The 18,050-nt window shown below is 27.2% G+C and overlaps 3 protein-coding genes and 1 long non-coding RNA gene across 7 annotated transcripts; 2 read left to right on the plus strand and 2 right to left on the minus strand.

Moving 5' to 3' along the window:
- The first annotated feature begins 97 nt into the window (after positions 1 to 97).
- LOC107998836 (protein CDV3 homolog) lies at positions 98 to 3,485 on the plus strand. The gene is made up of 4 exons (XM_017058337.3): positions 98 to 238; positions 328 to 877; positions 1,345 to 1,760; positions 1,847 to 3,485. Exons 2-4 carry the CDS (start codon positions 704 to 706, stop codon positions 1,983 to 1,985), a joined length of 729 nt encoding a protein of 242 aa, XP_016913826.1. The 5' UTR covers positions 98 to 238; positions 328 to 703; the 3' UTR covers positions 1,986 to 3,485.
- Positions 3,486 to 4,247: 762 nt separating this feature from the next.
- LOC107998837 (putative gamma-glutamylcyclotransferase CG2811) lies at positions 4,248 to 6,945 on the minus strand. Of its 4 annotated transcripts, XM_017058339.3 has the most exons (6): positions 6,785 to 6,917; positions 6,166 to 6,237; positions 5,767 to 5,955; positions 5,284 to 5,433; positions 4,941 to 5,062; positions 4,248 to 4,862 (listed from the first exon to the last, which is right to left on the minus strand). In XM_017058339.3, exons 1-6 carry the CDS (start codon positions 6,893 to 6,895, stop codon positions 4,826 to 4,828), a joined length of 681 nt encoding a protein of 226 aa, XP_016913828.1. In that variant the 5' UTR covers positions 6,896 to 6,917; the 3' UTR covers positions 4,248 to 4,825. The 4 variants fall into 4 exon arrangements, with proteins under 4 accessions (XP_016913828.1, XP_061939617.1, XP_016913827.1 ...); XM_062083633.1 differs by lacking the exon at positions 6,166 to 6,237 and having other exon boundaries at positions 6,785 to 6,937; XM_017058338.3 differs by having other exon boundaries at positions 4,248 to 5,062.
- A 126-nt stretch (positions 6,946 to 7,071) lies between these two features.
- LOC133667158 (uncharacterized) lies at positions 7,072 to 9,238 on the plus strand. The gene is made up of 3 exons (XR_009832352.1): positions 7,072 to 8,258; positions 8,504 to 8,713; positions 9,031 to 9,238. It is a non-coding gene; the product is annotated as an uncharacterized LOC133667158 (long non-coding RNA).
- Positions 9,239 to 13,426: 4,188 nt separating this feature from the next.
- On the minus strand, positions 13,427 to 17,092 carry LOC133667160 (leucine-rich repeat-containing protein 71-like). Its single transcript, XM_062083681.1, has 4 exons — positions 16,959 to 17,092; positions 16,410 to 16,885; positions 16,164 to 16,343; positions 13,427 to 13,741 (listed from the first exon to the last, which is right to left on the minus strand). Exons 2-4 carry the CDS (start codon positions 16,517 to 16,519, stop codon positions 13,708 to 13,710), a joined length of 324 nt encoding a protein of 107 aa, XP_061939665.1. The 5' UTR covers positions 16,520 to 16,885; positions 16,959 to 17,092; the 3' UTR covers positions 13,427 to 13,707.
- Positions 17,093 to 18,050: the final 958 nt, after the last annotated feature.

Raw genomic sequence — 18,050 nt, forward strand, 5'->3', positions numbered from 1 at the left:
GAATAGAATCAATTTATTTATTTTTATTTAAATATGAGATTAATATATTTTTTTATTTTATTCAAGACTAATACCAGTTTGAGCGTCATTTCATATTCCGGAAGTAGCAAAGGAAAAAGTGGCGCCATCAATAGTATATGCCACATACGGTAACTGTGGATCAATTAACCTCTGCATAAGTTACGTTTATGATATATATTAATTCTTTTTACTATTTTTTGAATCACAGTTTTAATTCGTAAGTAATCTAGTTCATCGATTTTTTTTAATTTTTGTGAAACAATTCGAATGATTTGATATTTTTGAAACACGCGATTACATTTCTAGGTTAGGTAGCCCGTGAATTTTTTTGTGTTGGTCTTCTGCTAGACAGTCAGCGCCACATATTCTAAGTTAAGAATAGAATTTCTCTGTGTTTTATAAAGCTAAAATAATATTCAGTGATAAAAGGATTGTATTGTCCTTTATTACGATTTATCAACGTATTTCTATGATGTAAATCGGTTCTTGTGAAAATTGGCCCTGCATTTGGAAGTTCCATTGACTTCGAAGTGTTTGACTGACTTCCGGCCAAGACAAGCCCATGTGGACAGCAGCAGCGGTGCCTCAGATCACTCTGTACTAAGGCTGTTCCTCGTGCTCTTGTGAAAAAAACTTGTTCTTCGAATAATCACGACGCGTGCATCGCGAAAGTCATAACAATATGGCTGATTTGGATGACTTCTTCGCAAAAAAAGATCGTAAAAAAGCAAAAGGAAAAAAATTTACAACCACAGAGGAGATAGCGAAGAAATTGGAAGAGACGGGTAAACGTTTGGGAAAGAAATCAAAAGACAAACCAGTGAATCCGGAAGGCGAGGAAACTCAACAAACTGAGGTGATACGTTCGTTTCGTGCGTGTTCCTTCTTCTTCGTTTTTCTTTAAACTTCTGACTTTTAAATCAGAAATTGTTCACGCGAAACTGTCGATTACCGTGCGCTATAGGTCGCTGCCATATTTGTTCGTGTAAACGTCATTCGTACCATTACTGAAATTAATCTGCTTTCTTGAATTCTTTAAATCTGTAATGTGATTCATGTTCTTTTGTTGTCTAATAGTCAAATCGTTTGTTACATAATTGAATTGTTATACAAACACGAATATTTTTCACTGTAAACTTATCGAAACAGAGCAGCTGTTCTAAGATTATTATCGCAAATGATCTTTTCGATGTTAAGATCGGGAATCTATTTTTTTGAACGAAAAAATTCATTTGATTACTTTTTTTTTATAATGTGTATCCTTTATAAATTACGTAAAAATTTTTCCATCATTTTACACGTTTAACAAATATATTCTCTTAGGATGAAGATGAATGGAGAGATTTTGAAGAAGAAAAGAAAGATTATACTGGCTTGAAAATTGGAAACTTAACACTTAACGAATCCATAGATGCAGAATCCGATGATGAAAAAGGTACAGGAGACAATAGCTCGGATGGAGAATCAGGAGAGGGTGGCCTAAAACATTCAGGTCCTTGGAAGAAGCCTGAACTTCCTCCACAACCAGAAGTAACAGAAATAGCTCCACCACCACCACCACCTGTTACTTCAGGAAGTAGTTATAAGCCACCACACTTAAGAAATATTCAGACAGTAGCTGCTAGTCCTAGACAACGAGCGAAAAATGTTGCACCGGACATACACAGTGAAGAATATTTTCCAACTTTAAATTCCAAACAGCAACAGAGCAATGAACCCAGTGGACCATGGGGCAGGCGGTATGGATTACTGATATTTTCAAGCATTATAAAATGTTGCAAAAAACTTATATCTATTTGAAAAACTAATTAGAATTTTATTTTAGGAAACGAGATGAAGGTACATTTGAAGAAGTTCGTAATCGAGGAGGCAGTAGGTCATATAGTGTGCAGGATGCGCAAGCTCAAGCGCCGAAGCTCTCTTTGGGCAACAAATATGGTGCCCTATCGCAAGATCAAAGCTGAAATCATCTTTGATCACTCGATCAAATGACAAACACAATCATCATCATTAAATCATCGCCTCTCTCCGTTTCGTGGCCCAGTTGCGCTATTAAATATGTTTTCTAGGATATAGAACATGATGAAGCGTGTACGGATAGAATCCATCATAGATTCATGTACCGTGCTCTAGCTTTTGACAGGTCCGATGATAGTTAAAAGAAAAAAGAAAAGAAATCCTGTTTCGTTCGATAGGAGATCTCATTTACTATCGTGAAACTGGATGCACGATTTCTTTCGTAAAGACGCGATTCGTGCTTGCGATGAATTTCGCAAATGAACGTGAACATTTATTTTTTCATATAAGAAAGACATGCTCAAAACATACATTTTTAGCACCAGTTTTATATTTAATTTTTTAATCTATATAGTAAAAAAGATGAAAGATCTTTATTGATGAAGGAGAAAGTAAGGGGAAAACTATAAGTTTGCGTGATAGACCGGAAGTTGAGATAGACCTTTCGTTTCTTCGCGCAAAAGATGTTAAACTTTGCGATTAATCGCGTGAAGTATTTACGCGACAGCTGTATTTTTACACGGTGCTGCTGTTTTCGTTTAGCGTGTTTGCTTTCGCGTCAGTTGATCGATCGCCTTCGAAACGTCACGGGAATATAGATTGAAACATTAAAATACTCAAATATGACATCCTTTCAAGTAAGAAGGATTATTATGTAATTATGTGTTCATTATACGAAGAAAAAGGAAGTCGATTATATTTAAGAGACTTTTCGAAGTAAGATCGATCCTGGTTGGGCCGTGGCTTTTCGAATATATCGTTTCGCTCAACGGCAACGTACGTCAACGAACACAAAAATCTAGATGAATTAAGATATATGTATAAATATATATATGTAATAATTATTTCGAAATAATTGAATTCCGGGGCTGGGCTTTGGAACGGTGCGAAAATATTGCTATAAATGTCAACAGAATTGCGTGAAAGAAAGGAAACAAAAAACGTATACGCAAAGTATAATAGATCAGATAAGTGAAATCGAGAAAACTTAAGGTATAACCAACAAAAAATACAAAAAGAGGAGACATATATGCGTAAACAAATATAAAAAAAAAAACAGAAGACGTATGTACGCTTTTGTTAACGCTTGTTTAATTAGTTTTGTTGATTTAGGGATTTCTTTCGCAAAAAAGAAATGAAAACTGGGGAGAGGTTGGATTGAGTAAGGAATAAAGGAAGAGCAAGAATTACGAAATTGTTCTTCCGTGGGACTCCTCTCCTGCGAGGAGTTTGGGGTGCTAACGCTGTTATTTTTTGAAGGTGAACAAAAAAAGAGAAGAAGAAATATAACTTGAAGAAATAGATAAAAAATGAAAAACGAAAAACGTGAGCCATACATACACAAGCGAGGAAAAGAAAAAAAAAACGGAGCCTTGTATAGTGAACTATAAAAAGAAGAAAAAAAGGATGTGATTATTTATAATAAATTTCCTAGGACAAACTTATAAGTACTGCCTTAAATATTTTAATTTCGTGAACCATCAATATGTCGGTGATCTCGCGATTGGCTTTGAAAGTGCGAGAGAAATCACTCAAAAATGAGTATGGTTGCGATCGATAATTTTCTGTTCGCGCGATTGACCGTCACAGTTTTATCTCGAGAATCGAAAGCACATTTTACGGGCATTTCCACATAGAAATATGCAAATTCCATGTGCGAGAATTTAAAGTTGCTTATCTGGTTGGACCGATCAGTTTGTTCGTTTCTCAGATCGAATCATATATTTATTCATTTAAATTCTTATAATAATACATTTATAATCGCGGATTGAAATAAGTATTAGATAATAATTAAATAATTATAAAAACTTTTCTATCATTTTGCCATTTTTTTTTAACAAACTGATCGACTGATCTCATACTGTATTTAAGAGTCACCAATCCTATAATTTGTCAATCAATTTCAGTCAAATGACTGAAAATAACAATCTTATCTAATTCTAAGGAATAAAATGGGGATTAGTGTCTCAATATTCAGTAAATAATAAGATCGAATATTGAGAAAGAAAAAGATGAAATCACGAGAAAATAATATTGTTGTCGTCAGAATACTGAACTTCGCCTGCCTTTTGTTACAGAAGTTGAAATAATTTTATCGTGACTGTTAGAAGAGAAAATAGAATGACAGAGGAAGCGAAAGAATGCGCGAAAGAAAGAATGAGGTGCAACGTGGCGAACAATGAACTTAATATTAAATAATAAGAAAAACATAGAGTGAACATATGAAATTTATTTCTAATAACATTTTTTGTTTTTATTTCATTTCATTATACACATCTCAACTAAATGCAACTCGCAATACTCGTGCCCAATTTCTGTGAAATGAATAATAAAAAAAAGAGAAAAGAAAAGAAAAACTGTTTTTTGCAAATAATAATACATTATGCTGTACAAGATATATTTTCGAGAATGTATATATATAAGTGTTACAGTATTAGGTACATTTTTGATTGTTACATGAAGTTTCAAAATATTCTTTTAACAATTAATTCGCTTTATAAAAAGCACAATGTCGCTTCGTTTGTTAATAATTCATCGTGATGGAAATTAACATAAGATATGATTTAATCCTATGCAGTTTTGAAATGTCTTTAAGAAAGAAAGAAATTCGATAAGAAAGCTCATTCTTTGTCATAAAAAAAACATTTTAAATTGCAGAGGATTAAGTTCTAATATTTTCATTTGACGAAAAATCTTTTATTAACTATTCTTTTAATCTTTTATTAACTAGAATTAACAGCATAATGTTGAATTTTTATAACGAAGCAGCAACATATGCAAAACTTGGTCAGAACAGGTCTTCCGGCCTTATTGTACTCTCCTCGCTGGAAACAAATATATTTCAGAGGATAAAGTATCACTGAACTTCGCTTCTGTGATTGTACGAGGCATCGCGAACATACTTTTCGCAATACTTGAGTCCGTGGCTTCCTTCGTTGCTATACGAATTGTACATGGGTTTTTCTAATAAGGATGTCTTGAACTTTGGTAGAAAATATATCCATACCTTTATCAAGGTACTGACCTGAAAATAAGTTTGATAATAAATGGAGCAGATTAATTTAATAACAATTGCGTATATTAATTGGAATAGTATATCTATTTGATATTTTGCTATTTTATATTTTTAAATTAGAAAAGAAAATATTTTTATTTTTTCTTTTAAGACATTATTATTCTTAAAAAAAACAATGATAAAGAAAAACATAATTCTAGATGTATTAAATATTTTTAAAAATAATATACCTCTTCAAATTTATCCATCGATTTGACTTTAGATTCTGGAGCAAATAATATATTTTCTTCTGATCGTTTATAAAAAGCTGGATGTTCTTCTAATTCGTCTAATTTTTTTAACATTTTTGAATCGACATCATATACTTCACCGAAAACATGCTGCTCGTAAAAAAAATGTAAAAAAAAAAAAAATAAAATAATTCTATATATTAGTTATATAGAATAATTCAAAAATTTATTTCAAACATTAAAAAAAAAGTTTCAATGCAAATGCAATTATAAACAAAAATTTAAAATGATTTATTTTATAATAATATTAATATTAGAATTATAAATAAAAGATATTTAATTTAATATAAATTAAAAATAATAATCTTCTTAAGAAAAATTAAACGTACAATGAATGCTGTTACTGTGTATTAACAATTCGACAAAATTAGTTGTACAGTGACATTATCTATATTAATACTATCAAATCCATGCAATACTCACGTGACCAAAACCAGGTTTCTTCAACAAAAATGGTATATTATAATCAGTTGCAATTATTAACGGATATGGAATAGTAGTCCTTCCAAGTCCCAAGAATTTTGCATAACCATTTTCAGTGTCTTGAATCAAACAGTGATTGGGTTCTCCCCGTTTTAGTGTTCCATACACGAACACTCGCTGTAGAGGATTCTTGAACAAATTTTCGTACATTTTGAACTTCAATTAAATCTTTGGATTGTTTAGAAGATAATTATTTGTCTCATCATCAAACTATTGTTTTAGTGATAAAATTTTTTGATTTTATCTAAACAATTCACTTTACTATCTGCAACTGTATGAGAAGTTTCAAGTTTTCTCGAAGAGATGGTGATATTAGTCAAAAACTATTAACAAGTTCACCTTGTTGTCGGTAATGTACGCCAAGTTTGAGTATTTTTGAATATTTTTAAAGATGGCACTACTGGTTAAATGCTAAAAAAAAAGATAACACTTTGGTTATGGCAAACCGTTTTATTTATATTTTTGAAAAGAACGAATCACGGTAATCAATAATTCACCACTGAATATTAAAATTCTCGAAATAGTTTCGTATCTTCAAATACAATTATTATTAATAATTGGAAAATTAATAATAAATTACTTAAAAAGCAAATGACGACGACACACCCAACTATCTTTTGCACATGTTTCGACACACTAGAGGTCGTATGTGTTCACTTATTTGCCGGATACCGGTTTCGTCATCGACTGTACCCCATTTCCGGCATTCATTTGCGTGAAAAAATAAAACAGTATATCTAGAACATTGCGTATGATATTTTTAAATACAATTATTTTAGGCTTCTCAGCTATCTCAGTTTGTCTATAATTTTTGTTTGAAATATATAAATAATTTTATTAATTTATCTCATAATGCAATAAATTTTTATTTGATTATCAATTTAAAGATTAATATTAATCAAATTATTAAAACCAATAACAATAAAGAAAATTAAAAAAAGTTGATTATAAGGTTTACCTTATCCGATAGAAACGAAATATCTTCGATTTTCGGTATATCATACAACGTATAGATTTCTAAAAACGCGATATTCGTTAACACTGCCGCGGCTGCAATGTGAAACAACATTGTCGTAAATTGCAACGCGGCAAAACTAATGATCAGGCATACAGTATGTATAACTCTGGCCTCGCTGTCGCATGAAAGTCCAAAGGTTAAACGATAAGAGCTTTCGCATGACAAAATCACGCCATTTCATTTTTCCTTTCGATTAATTTTGCCGATTTTTTCCAACTTTCTATTTTTTTCCAATAAACTTAAAAGAATGTGATATAACTATTCCTTGTCATTTTAATTATTATTTGAAGAAACGTTGCATATATTACTTGGTTATCTTAAATTAATTCCACGAATCGAAAGATAGAAATAATACTTTAATAATAATTTTATTTGTAGAAATTTATGCGAATTTTTAGAAAATTTATATTTATGATAAACAAATATTTTGCCGTAAGATTTCGCAATCTTTTGACACGAATTCTCGAAAAGCATTATTTTTCAGAGATTCCCCAGTTTGTCTTTGTTGCAAAATTTTTTCGAATATATACCACTCTTTTTCTTCTTCCTTCTTAATATTGTTTCCCTTAAAAATTTAGATTTATAATACAATATAAGAAATTAATTTTAGATATAATTTTAATTACCTCGATGAGAACATATAAAAGACCTTTGCTTGTACTGCCACGTAACATATAATTCTGATAATAGAGACAGTTTATCAATTCTTCAAAAATATTTTTCGTTAAATGATTGTCTAAATAAAAAAGATCTTATTTCAGATTTCTCATTATTCAAAATAAATTATAAATATTTACAGCTTAAATCTAAGTATTGTAATTCCAAGTTTCCAATTGCCATTATTTCTCCATGCATTGGATAACTTTCTTTCCTAAAAGGATGGCATGGCATTTCATCTTCCACTATTGTTTTAAATTTCTATGAATTTTAAATTAAATTTAAAAAAATAATCAATCTAAATCATGCGTTGTTAAATAGTTTCTATAGATTTCATTCATTACATTCATAAAATCTGAATCTTCAATTAAATTTCCTTCTTCTTTTATTATCATTGAAGAATCTTGAAGAGCTAAAAAAATAATTTATTCTTTTATAAAAAGGAAATTGATATATCAAGGAAGAAAAATATATCATTTTTACGATATACACATTTTTTAGATCGACGATTTTGCCGTGTTTTAAATTTATTATTAGCATTTTTTTTTATTGATTCTTCATTTATGTTTTTATCAATTTCTTCCATTTTTCTCTTTTCCATCTATTAAATATTTAATAATTATATGAAAAAAATTTATATATTTTTTTTTAAAAATTATGGAAAAAGTTTAATAAATATTTGATTACCCATTCATCCAACAATGCCAGTTCAGCGAATTTTCTACGACGCAGCTCTACAATTTCTTCATGTTTTAAAGTAATTCTAATTTAATCGATTAAATATATTATTTAATGTTAGGTATTGATCAATATAGTATGACTCAGAATAAATTATAATACATTTTAAGTTCCTGTAGTATTAATGTTGCTCCTTCATCACATATTCTATTCCCAAGTAAAACTAAGCATCTTAAAGATCTGTAATTGCAAAAAAACTTAGATTTTAATTGTAATTGTAAGTTGTGTTTGATAAATAATAAAATATTTTTGTTTCTTTTACAGATATTATTTAAATGGATATTGAATAATGAACAATGAACGAAAAGAATAAAAAATAGATTGCAATATAGTACTATCATATTATTATATTTATTATGTTACATTATATTTTGAATGCTGTAACAAATTTATATACATATAATGAAATAAATTTGTAATTACAAGAATAACAATTTTTATAATTGATCCTAAACAATATAATAGCTTAAAAAGGTAAGTAACAGGTAAATATATAATAGATAATTTTTGTCTTTAAAATTCATGCACTTTCTTTCAAATTATGCATTTCTGGTAAAAATTATTCTCAATATGTTAGTCTGATTGCAAAACTTGAGCAATTGGATTTCCCTTAGTACCATCTCTTCTAGATTTATATTTTTCTGTTACAAAAGTCAAAATATGGACAAAACTCTTTTTATTGTCCAAATTTTAACTTTCAATCAGGAACAAATATATTTCAACAAGAGATGGCACGTGAAATTTGTAAGAAATTGCTTAATTCGAAAGTTTAATTTTGTTTAAAATTACAGGTAAAATTTTTGGCCTAAAATACGATTTTCTATCAGGAGAATATAATTGACTGGAGATAGCTCAAGAGGTTTTTTCAAGAATTTTGCCTGGAAAAATTCAACACATCATTATGAATAGTCAAAATATAGTTAAATTAATTAATAATTAGAAAATATGTAATTCTAATTGTAAATTATATTCATTAAACGTCATTTTTCAATACATAAATGAGTTCTTTATTTAAAAAACCTTCATATATTCCTATATTCCTTGTAGTTCTTTAAATTAAAAAATATGTAATTTTAATTGTAATTTATATTCAATAAACGTCATTTTTCAATAAATAAATGAGTTCTTTATTTAAAAAACCTTCATATATTCCTATATTCCTTGTAGTTCTTTAGATTAAAAAATATGTAATTTTAATTGTAATTTATATTCAATAAACGTCATTTTTCAATAAATAAATGAATTCTTTATTTAAAAAACCTTTATTCCTACATTCCTTCTAGTCCTTTAGATTTAAGTAAATTGTTAAAAAATGAATATTAAAGCTTCATAAGAGAAAAAGGTAAGTATAAGGTAAGTATAAGGTAAGTATAATTTTATTAAAAAGTCAAAAAATTCATCAAATTCTAAGAAATTTTAAAATTCAAAAAATAGAATAAAATTTCGGTTTGTTTATAAACATTAGAGTGTTTATTTACATTTTCAATGTTTATTTATATTCCGGGTTTGTTTATTTATATTCCGGGTTTGTTTATTTACATTCTGCAATGTTTATTTACAAAAATTTTCGAAAATTTAAAGAATTCTGGGCCTGCGAGTTAAAATTTCGGTTTGTTTACAAACATTGGAATGTTTATTTACATTTTCAATGTTTATTTACATTCTGGGTTTGTTTATTTACATTCTGCAATGTTTATTTACAAAAATTTTCGAAAATTTAAAGAATTCTGGGCCAGGAAGTTAAATTTTCGGTTTGTTTACAAACATTGGTTTGTTTATTTACATTTTCAATGTTTATTTACATTCTGGGTTTGTTTATTTACATTCTGCAATGTTTATTTTCAAAAATTTTCGAAAATTTAAAGAATTCTGGGCCAGGAAGTTAAATTTTCGGTTTGTTTACAAACATTGGTTTGTTTATTTACATTTTCAATGTTTATTTACATTTTGCAATGTTTATTTACAAAAATTTTCGAAAATTTAAAGAATTCTGGGCCCGGGAGTTAAATTTTCGGTTTGTTTACAAACATTGGTTTGTTTATTTACATTTTCAATGTTTATTTACATTCTGGGTTTGTTTATTTACATTCTGCAATGTTTATTTACAAAAATTTTCGAAAATTTAAAGAATTCTGGGCCCGGGAGTTAAATTTTCGCTTTGTTTACAAACATTGGTTTGTTTATTTACATTTTCAATGTTTATTTACATTCTGCAATGTTTATTTACAAAAATTTTCGAAAATTTAAAGAATTCTGGGCCCGGGAGTTAAATTTTCGGTTTGTTTACAAACATTGGAATGTTTATTTACATTTTCAATGTTTATTTACATTCTGGGTTTGTTTATTTACATTCTGCAATGTTTATTTACAAAAATTTTCGAAAATTTAAAGAATTCTGGGCCTGCGAGTTAAAATTTCAGTTTGTTTACAAACATTGGAATGTTTATTTACATTTTCAATGTTTATTTACATTCTGGGTTTGTTTATTTACATTCTGCAATGTTTATTTACAAAAATTTTCGAAAATTTAAAGAATTCTGGGCCAGGGAGTTAAATTTTCGGTTTGTTTACAAACATTGGTTTGTTTATTTACATTTTCAATGTTTATTTACATTCTGCAATGTTTATTTACAAAAATTTTCGAAAATTTAAAGAATTCTGGGCCCGGGAGTTAAATTTTCGGTTTGTTTACAAACATTGGAATGTTTATTTACATTTTCAATGTTTATTTACATTCTGGGTTTGTTTATTTACATTCTGCAATGTTTATTTACAAAAATTTTCGAAAATTTAAAGAATTCTGGGCCTGCGAGTTAAAATTTCGGTTTGTTTACAAACATTGGAATGTTTATTTACATTTTCAATGTTTATTTACATTCTGGGTTTGTTTATTTACATTCTGCAATGTTTATTTACAAAAATTTTCGAAAATTTAAAGAATTCTGGGCCAGGGAGTTAAATTTTCGGTTTGTTTACAAACATTGGTTTGTTTATTTACATTTTCAATGTTTATTTACATTCTGCAATGTTTATTTACAAAAATTTTCGAAAATTTAAAGAATTCTGGGCCCGGGAGTTAAATTTTCGGTTTGTTTACAAACATTGGAATGTTTATTTACATTTTCAATGTTTATTTACATTCTGGGTTTGTTTATTTACATTCTGCAATGTTTATTTACAAAAATTTTCGAAAATTTAAAGAATTCTGGGCCTGCGAGTTAAAATTTCAGTTTGTTTACAAACATTGGAATGTTTATTTACATTTTCAATGTTTATTTACATTCTGGGTTTGTTTATTTACATTCTGCAATGTTTATTTACAAAAATTTTCGAAAATTTAAAGAATTCTGGGCCAGGGAGTTAAATTTTCGGTTTGTTTACAAACATTGGTTTGTTTATTTACATTTTCAATGTTTATTTACATTCTGCAATGTTTATTTACAAAAATTTTCGAAAATTTAAAGAATTCTGGGCCCGGGAGTTAAATTTTCGGTTTGTTTACAAACATTGGTTTGTTTATTTACATTTTCAATGTTTATTTACATTCTGGGTTTGTTTATTTACATTCTGCAATGTTTATTTACAAAAATTTTCGAAAATTTAAAGAATTCTGGGCCTGGGAGTTAAAATTTCGGTTTGTTTACAAACATTGGTTTGTTTATTTACATTTTCAATGTTTATTTACATTCTGGGTTTGTTTATTTATATTCTGAAATGTTTATTTACAAAAATTTTCGAAAATTTAAAGAATTCTGGGCCTGGGAGTTGAAATTTCGGTTTGTTTACAAACATTGGTTTGTTTATTTACATTTTCAATGTTTATTTACATTCTGCAATGTTTATTTACAAAAATTTTCGAAAATTTAAAGAATTCTGGGCCAGGAGTTAAATTTTCGGTTTGTTTACAAACATTGGAATGTTTATTTACATTTTCAATGTTTATTTACATTCTGGGTTTGTTTATTTACATTCTGCAATGTTTATTTACAAAAATTTTCGAAAATTTAAAGAATTCTGGGCCTGCGAGTTAAAATTTCAGTTTGTTTACAAACATTGGAATGTTTATTTACATTTTCAATGTTTATTTACATTCTGGGTTTGTTTATTTACATTCTGCAATGTTTATTTACAAAAATTTTCGAAAATTTAAAGAATTCTGGGCCAGGGAGTTAAATTTTCGGTTTGTTTACAAACATTGGTTTGTTTATTTACATTTTCAATGTTTATTTACATTCTGCAATGTTTATTTACAAAAATTTTCGAAAATTTAAAGAATTCTGGGCCCGGGAATTAAATTTTCGGTTTGTTTACAAACATTGGTTTGTTTATTTACATTTTCAATGTTTATTTACATTCTGGGTTTGTTTATTTACATTCTGCAATGTTTATTTACAAAAATTTTCGAAAATTTAAAGAATTCTGGGCCCGGGAGTTGAAATTTCGGTTTGTTTACAAACATTGGTTTGTTTATTTACATTTTCAATGTTTATTTACATTCTGGGTTTGTTTATTTATATTCTGCAATGTTTATTTACAAAAATTTTCGAAAATTTAAAGAATTCTGGGCCTGGGAGTTAAAATTTCGGTTTGTTTACAAACATTGGTTTGTTTATTTACATTTTCAATGTTTATTTACATTCTGCAATGTTTATTTACAAAAATTTTCGAAAATTTAAAGAATTCTGGGCCCGGGAGTTAAATTTTCGGTTTGTTTACAAACATTGGAATGTTTATTTACATTTTCAATGTTTATTTACATTCTGGGTTTGTTTATTTACATTCTGCAATGTTTATTTACAAAAATTTTCGAAAATTTAAAGAATTCTGGGCCTGCGAGTTAAAATTTCAGTTTGTTTACAAACATTGGAATGTTTATTTACATTTTCAATGTTTATTTACATTCTGGGTTTGTTTATTTACATTCTGCAATGTTTATTTACAAAAATTTTCGAAAATTTTCAAATATTTGTAAAATACTTACCTCTACTTACCTTTACTTACCTTTATGTACTTACCTTATTTTAAAGATGATTTGTCAGCAAAAAAATGTTTTCGTAAACATTTTTTAAACATTTTTTTAAACATTTTACTTAAATCTAATTATAATATATAATATACTTAACTGTTTTATACTTACCTTTTAAATATAATTGTTAAACGTAGGGTAAAAACTTTTAGACAGAAAACTCGATTTTTTAACGGGAGAATATAAGTTGATAAGAAGTCATTCGAGAATTTCGGCAATTCTTGGAAATGATGCCAAAAAATTGGAAAAATTTAGGGATTTTGGGATTGGGAAATAAATAAAAACTACGGATTGTTCACAGGTCTGGTGTCTTTATTTATATTTTATATTTTTTACATATACATTTACATTTACATTTACATTTATTTACATTAATGTTTATTTACAAAAATTTTTAATGATTTTAAATAATTATTCATAAAATATATAACTTCTGCTTGCCTTAATATACTTCTTCCAGTTTGAAGATGATTTTTCTGCAACAAAAAATTTTTTAAATATATTATTGAAACCTAATTATAGAATATAATATATTTATAGATATAATTATAATAAATATAATATAATTATATAATATAATATAATATAATATACTTACTTGTTTTATACTTACTTTTTAAACATGTACCATTTAAAAAATATTAATATTAAGGCATATATAGCAAAACACTTATAGTTTACAAAATAATTAATTAATTAATTAATTAATTAAGAATTCAATTAAATATCTTTTAAACTAATGGTTTCTTATTATATATGCTTTAAAGCTTTTTTATGGAGAATACAACGATACATCGACTGGTGCATTAAAAATTATACAATTCCATTTAAAGAAATATAATTGACGTTGATAACTTTTTATGACCCCAATTATAAAAAAATTGAGATCATCAGAATATAGCCCTTTCGAAACTATTCAACTTTTATTCGAAGCATTTTTAGATATTATTAAAAACAAACCAGATATTCAACAAAAAAGATTAAGTTCGAAATTCCCTGACCAATAGAAAAATTTTTGTAAAAATTCGATTTTGTATTAGGAGAACATGATACGATAGGAGGTCGATCAAAAAATTTTTTCAGATATTTTTTTGCAATTCTTAGAAATGACAAAATTTCTTTGAACATCTTAGATTTTTTAAACACATATACATTATTTTAAATTCAAGATATAGTTCAATCAATTAATAATTAAGAAAATATGTAATTTTAATTGTAAATTATATTTAATAAATATTATTTCAATAAATGGATGAGTTTTTTATTTAAAAAATTTTTTCCTTTCTACATTCTTTCTAATCCTTTAGATTTAAGTAAATTATTAAAAAATGATTTCTGGAAATATTAAAGCTTCATAAGATAAGTAAAATGTAAAAAATAGGTATAAGGCATATTGCCTTTTTTTAATTATATTTTTCTGTTAAAAAATGGAAAATTTAAATAAATTTTGTATTAGAAATCTATAAATTTGACAGAAATGATTCGAAAAATTTTGCCATTTCTTGGAAATTTCGACTTTTTATTAAAAGAATATGTATTTGAAGAAAATACATTTGAATTTTTGAAGAAATCATTATTTTTGATTTTGATCTTTTATGAGGAGAATATAACTTTAAAGAAAATAGCAGGAGATTTTTTTTTTAATTTTACTTTTTGTACTTATCTTTCATACTTTTTTCATTTATCTGTTAAAAATAATATTTCAGCATCCATATATTTTTTGTATATTTTAGTTAACATTAAATTATGGAAATTAATGTACTTTTTTTTCTTATAGTTACTATTTTATATATTCAACTTTTTAATCGTAGTTATCATAATATTATATTTTACATGTTTATAATAACAAATATATGTAAGATATATGAATAATATGCATAAAGAATGGAAATATATATGAAGATACTGTATAATTATCTTAACATAATGATATTGTATAAAAAGGATAAGTACATGTAATAAATAATGTATCGTTTATATATATATATATACAAAAACAAATTATTGCAATTAATAATAAAATGTATCAAAAAAAGGTACTAATGAAATTAATCAGAAGATAAAAGAGAAGAACAAATAGTAAAAGGAAGATAATAACATTGTAAAAATTGTGAAATCATTTTTATCATTTTAAACGAAACACATAAATAAGGAAAGCAAATATTAAAAAAAAGATAGAGGTAGAATAAGAATTGATTGTAACTGCCATCTCTTGATTTGTAAAAACAAACTAAGGTGAGGCAAGAAAGAGAATTGACTGTTATTGCCATCTCTTGACAGTATAGGATAAGATAGAGCAAGAATTGACTTTTATTGTCATCTCTTGATTGCTAAAAACAATATAAGATAGAATAATAATTAATTGTTATTACCATCTCTAAAAACTAAAAATAGAGTAAGATAGAATAAGAATTAAATATTAACGTCATTTCTTTTAGAGAAATATTTTTGATATTCAAAAATAGTGCTGATAATTAATTCTTATTCTATTTTTATTCTTTTCCTAACATATTTGTTATCCTTAGTTAAATATGTTTCATATGTGATACTCTATAAATGATTCTGATTTCTCAATTTTTATTCCAACTCTATTCTTGTTCTATTTTTCTTAAATTTTATCTGCATTCTAATTATTCTAATTCCTTGATTAAAAATTATAATGAAGTTTATTTTTTACGTATATAAAAAAATATATGTATATATTTTATACATAAAGATATATACTTTATATATAAATTTATTTTTTTTCTAATATGTTTTTATATTAGAAAATCGTGGAATTTTTTATAAAGAACCATCGTTTAAGATTATGAAAAAGAGGAGTGGGACTGGGACGAAGTTTGGGAGTATGAATATATGTACAAATATATATAATATATATAATGTTGATGAATTTACCTGTTCGTTCGAAGCATATTTCCTATATGACCTGCTCCATTTTTCGTTATATGATTATGTGCCAAATTTAAAATAGTTAACTTAGGATTATCCGGAGGATCATGATATTCTAATTCTTTTGCAATCTTCTTCATTCCATTATCACTTATTTCACAAAGTCTCAAAGACAGATACTTCAAACTAAATATTTTATCTATTAAATTATTTATTAAAACGAACTTACGCGTAACTTTATTACTGACCTACCTTCCTCCAGGTGTGCAGAGCAAATGATAATTTTCTTGCGTATTCGGATTCATATCTAAATTTAAATCCTTGATGCATTTTATATTTATTATCATTCCCGCAATTTGCATGATGCCGAATGCGTTTATTTTACAATTCGGTAATCTTGAAGGATAATAAATCACGATAAAAATGTTTATTTTTTTTTGTTTTTAAGCATGTAATGAAAAAAGGAAATGATCATTTGATTTACTTTAATACCGTGATGGTATTATACTTTTGCATCGTAGAATTCAGTGCATCTAATATACAGATCGATATCTCGCGCCGTAGAGGAAAAAAAAAAAAATTAGATCAAATGATATTGATGATATTATCATTATTATTAATAAGAAATTTTTATAAGATACTTATCTTTGCTTTCAATTTTTATCGGAGATACGAATTTCTTGTTCGTATACGTTAAATGAAATATAGGAGATTCATCGTCTTCGATTCTTAAAATAAAAATTCTTAATCAAAATTATTGAATTATTAAATTTTAAATAATTTAGAAATTTGATTACTTACTCCGAAATTGTTGATATGCTGGACATGCGATAATCCATGTTTTTCTGAAATTTGAACAAAATTCTTTTGTTTAAAAAAATATAATTTCCTTTAGAAAATTGATTAAGGAAATTCCATATAGGGAAACTCACTACAATTCTTGGCAAGGGATAAACGTTGTATTCATCTGCATACTTCAAAAATTCAGTAGTAAAATTTTCATTTAAATTCTTCATTGTATCACCTAAATTAGATTGTATCTCGTATCGTTTTCACTAAAAAAATAATATTCAAGAGGATATTACCTCCTATCGATGATATTTTATCTCTAGCCGAAACAGTGTATTTGCTTTTCCTATCTACCATGATTTCCCTTCGTAAAATTCTCCCTTTAACGACTTTAATCCGCGAGGTTAGAACGAATTGTCACAATCTATCGATCAATTGAACGTCGAATTTTTAATTGAAAATAATTCTTAAGTAATTCATTCCTATCCCTTGGAAAAAATTTATTTTATTTTAACTACGAAATATAGCATAAACGTTTGCTTATTCTTCGAAACGAAACCTAACACCAGCGATAAATCCATAAATACTGGCGCCTCTCTCGTAAACCATCCACCCCGTGGTGGTTGTAATCCGAAGCCGAAACAACGACATTATCCCCTGTTGAATGAAACGAGGAAAAGCCTATGGAAAATGGAAAGTATCGACCGATTTCTAGGCCACGTAATACGGAAAGGGATTCTGACAGCATGCTCGATAATCTTCATCAAGATTTTATGGGATTGGGTTCGAGGTTTTGATTGAAAGTGCTGATTTCCGTGGAAATATACCTCACTACGTTCACAGACACAATATTTTTATCCACTGTTAAATTTATTACAAGTCAATGAGTATAATAATTTTTTTCGTAATTTAAGAAAGCCTCTTATCTTCTCCTTCTTCTTCTTCTTTACCAACACGTCGTTTATTGTTATAACTTTCGCGCTATCCTTCCATCCTTTCACGTTACAGCCAATTATCGGTAATCGACAAAAACTTAGCATCGAGATCCAACCACGTCTCGTCATCAGGTCTTCCGTCCACGTTCGCCACGCGTTATAGCGGTGA

This window comes from Apis cerana, linkage group LG13 (genome assembly GCF_029169275.1).
Source record: "Apis cerana isolate GH-2021 linkage group LG13, AcerK_1.0, whole genome shotgun sequence".
In the NCBI taxonomy this organism is placed as follows: Eukaryota; Metazoa; Arthropoda; class Insecta; order Hymenoptera; family Apidae; genus Apis; species Apis cerana.

Bases quoted from the DNA above. Each gene is read 5' to 3' on its own strand.
- LOC107998836 (XM_017058337.3), top strand. From the start codon at position 704: ATGGCTGATTTGGATGACTTCTTCGCAAAAAAAGATCGTAAAAAAGCA. The intron at 878-1,344 runs GTGATACGTTCG...ATATTCTCTTAG, and splicing joins AGGAAACTCAACAAACTGAG to GATGAAGATGAATGGAGAGA. The intron at 1,761-1,846 runs GTATGGATTACT...ATTTTATTTTAG, and splicing joins AGTGGACCATGGGGCAGGCG to GAAACGAGATGAAGGTACAT.
- LOC107998837 (XM_017058338.3), bottom strand. From the start codon at position 6,895: ATGTTGTTTCACATTGCAGCCGCGGCAGTGTTAACGAATATCGCGTTT. The intron at 5,956-6,165 runs GTGAACTTGTTA...AATTTGTTCAAG, and splicing joins CGTACATTACCGACAACAAG to AATCCTCTACAGCGAGTGTT. The intron at 5,434-5,766 runs GTGAGTATTGCA...TTTTACGAGCAG, and splicing joins AGAAACCTGGTTTTGGTCAC to CATGTTTTCGGTGAAGTATA.
- LOC133667160 (XM_062083681.1), bottom strand. From the start codon at position 16,519: ATGCAAATTGCGGGAATGATAATAAATATAAAATGCATCAAGGATTTA. The intron at 16,344-16,409 runs GTAGGTCAGTAA...TAAAATATTTAG, and splicing joins CTCTGCACACCTGGAGGAAG to TTTGAAGTATCTGTCTTTGA. The intron at 13,742-16,163 runs GTAAATTCATCA...TTTTTGTTGCAG, and splicing joins AATATGCTTCGAACGAACAG to AAAAATCATCTTCAAACTGG.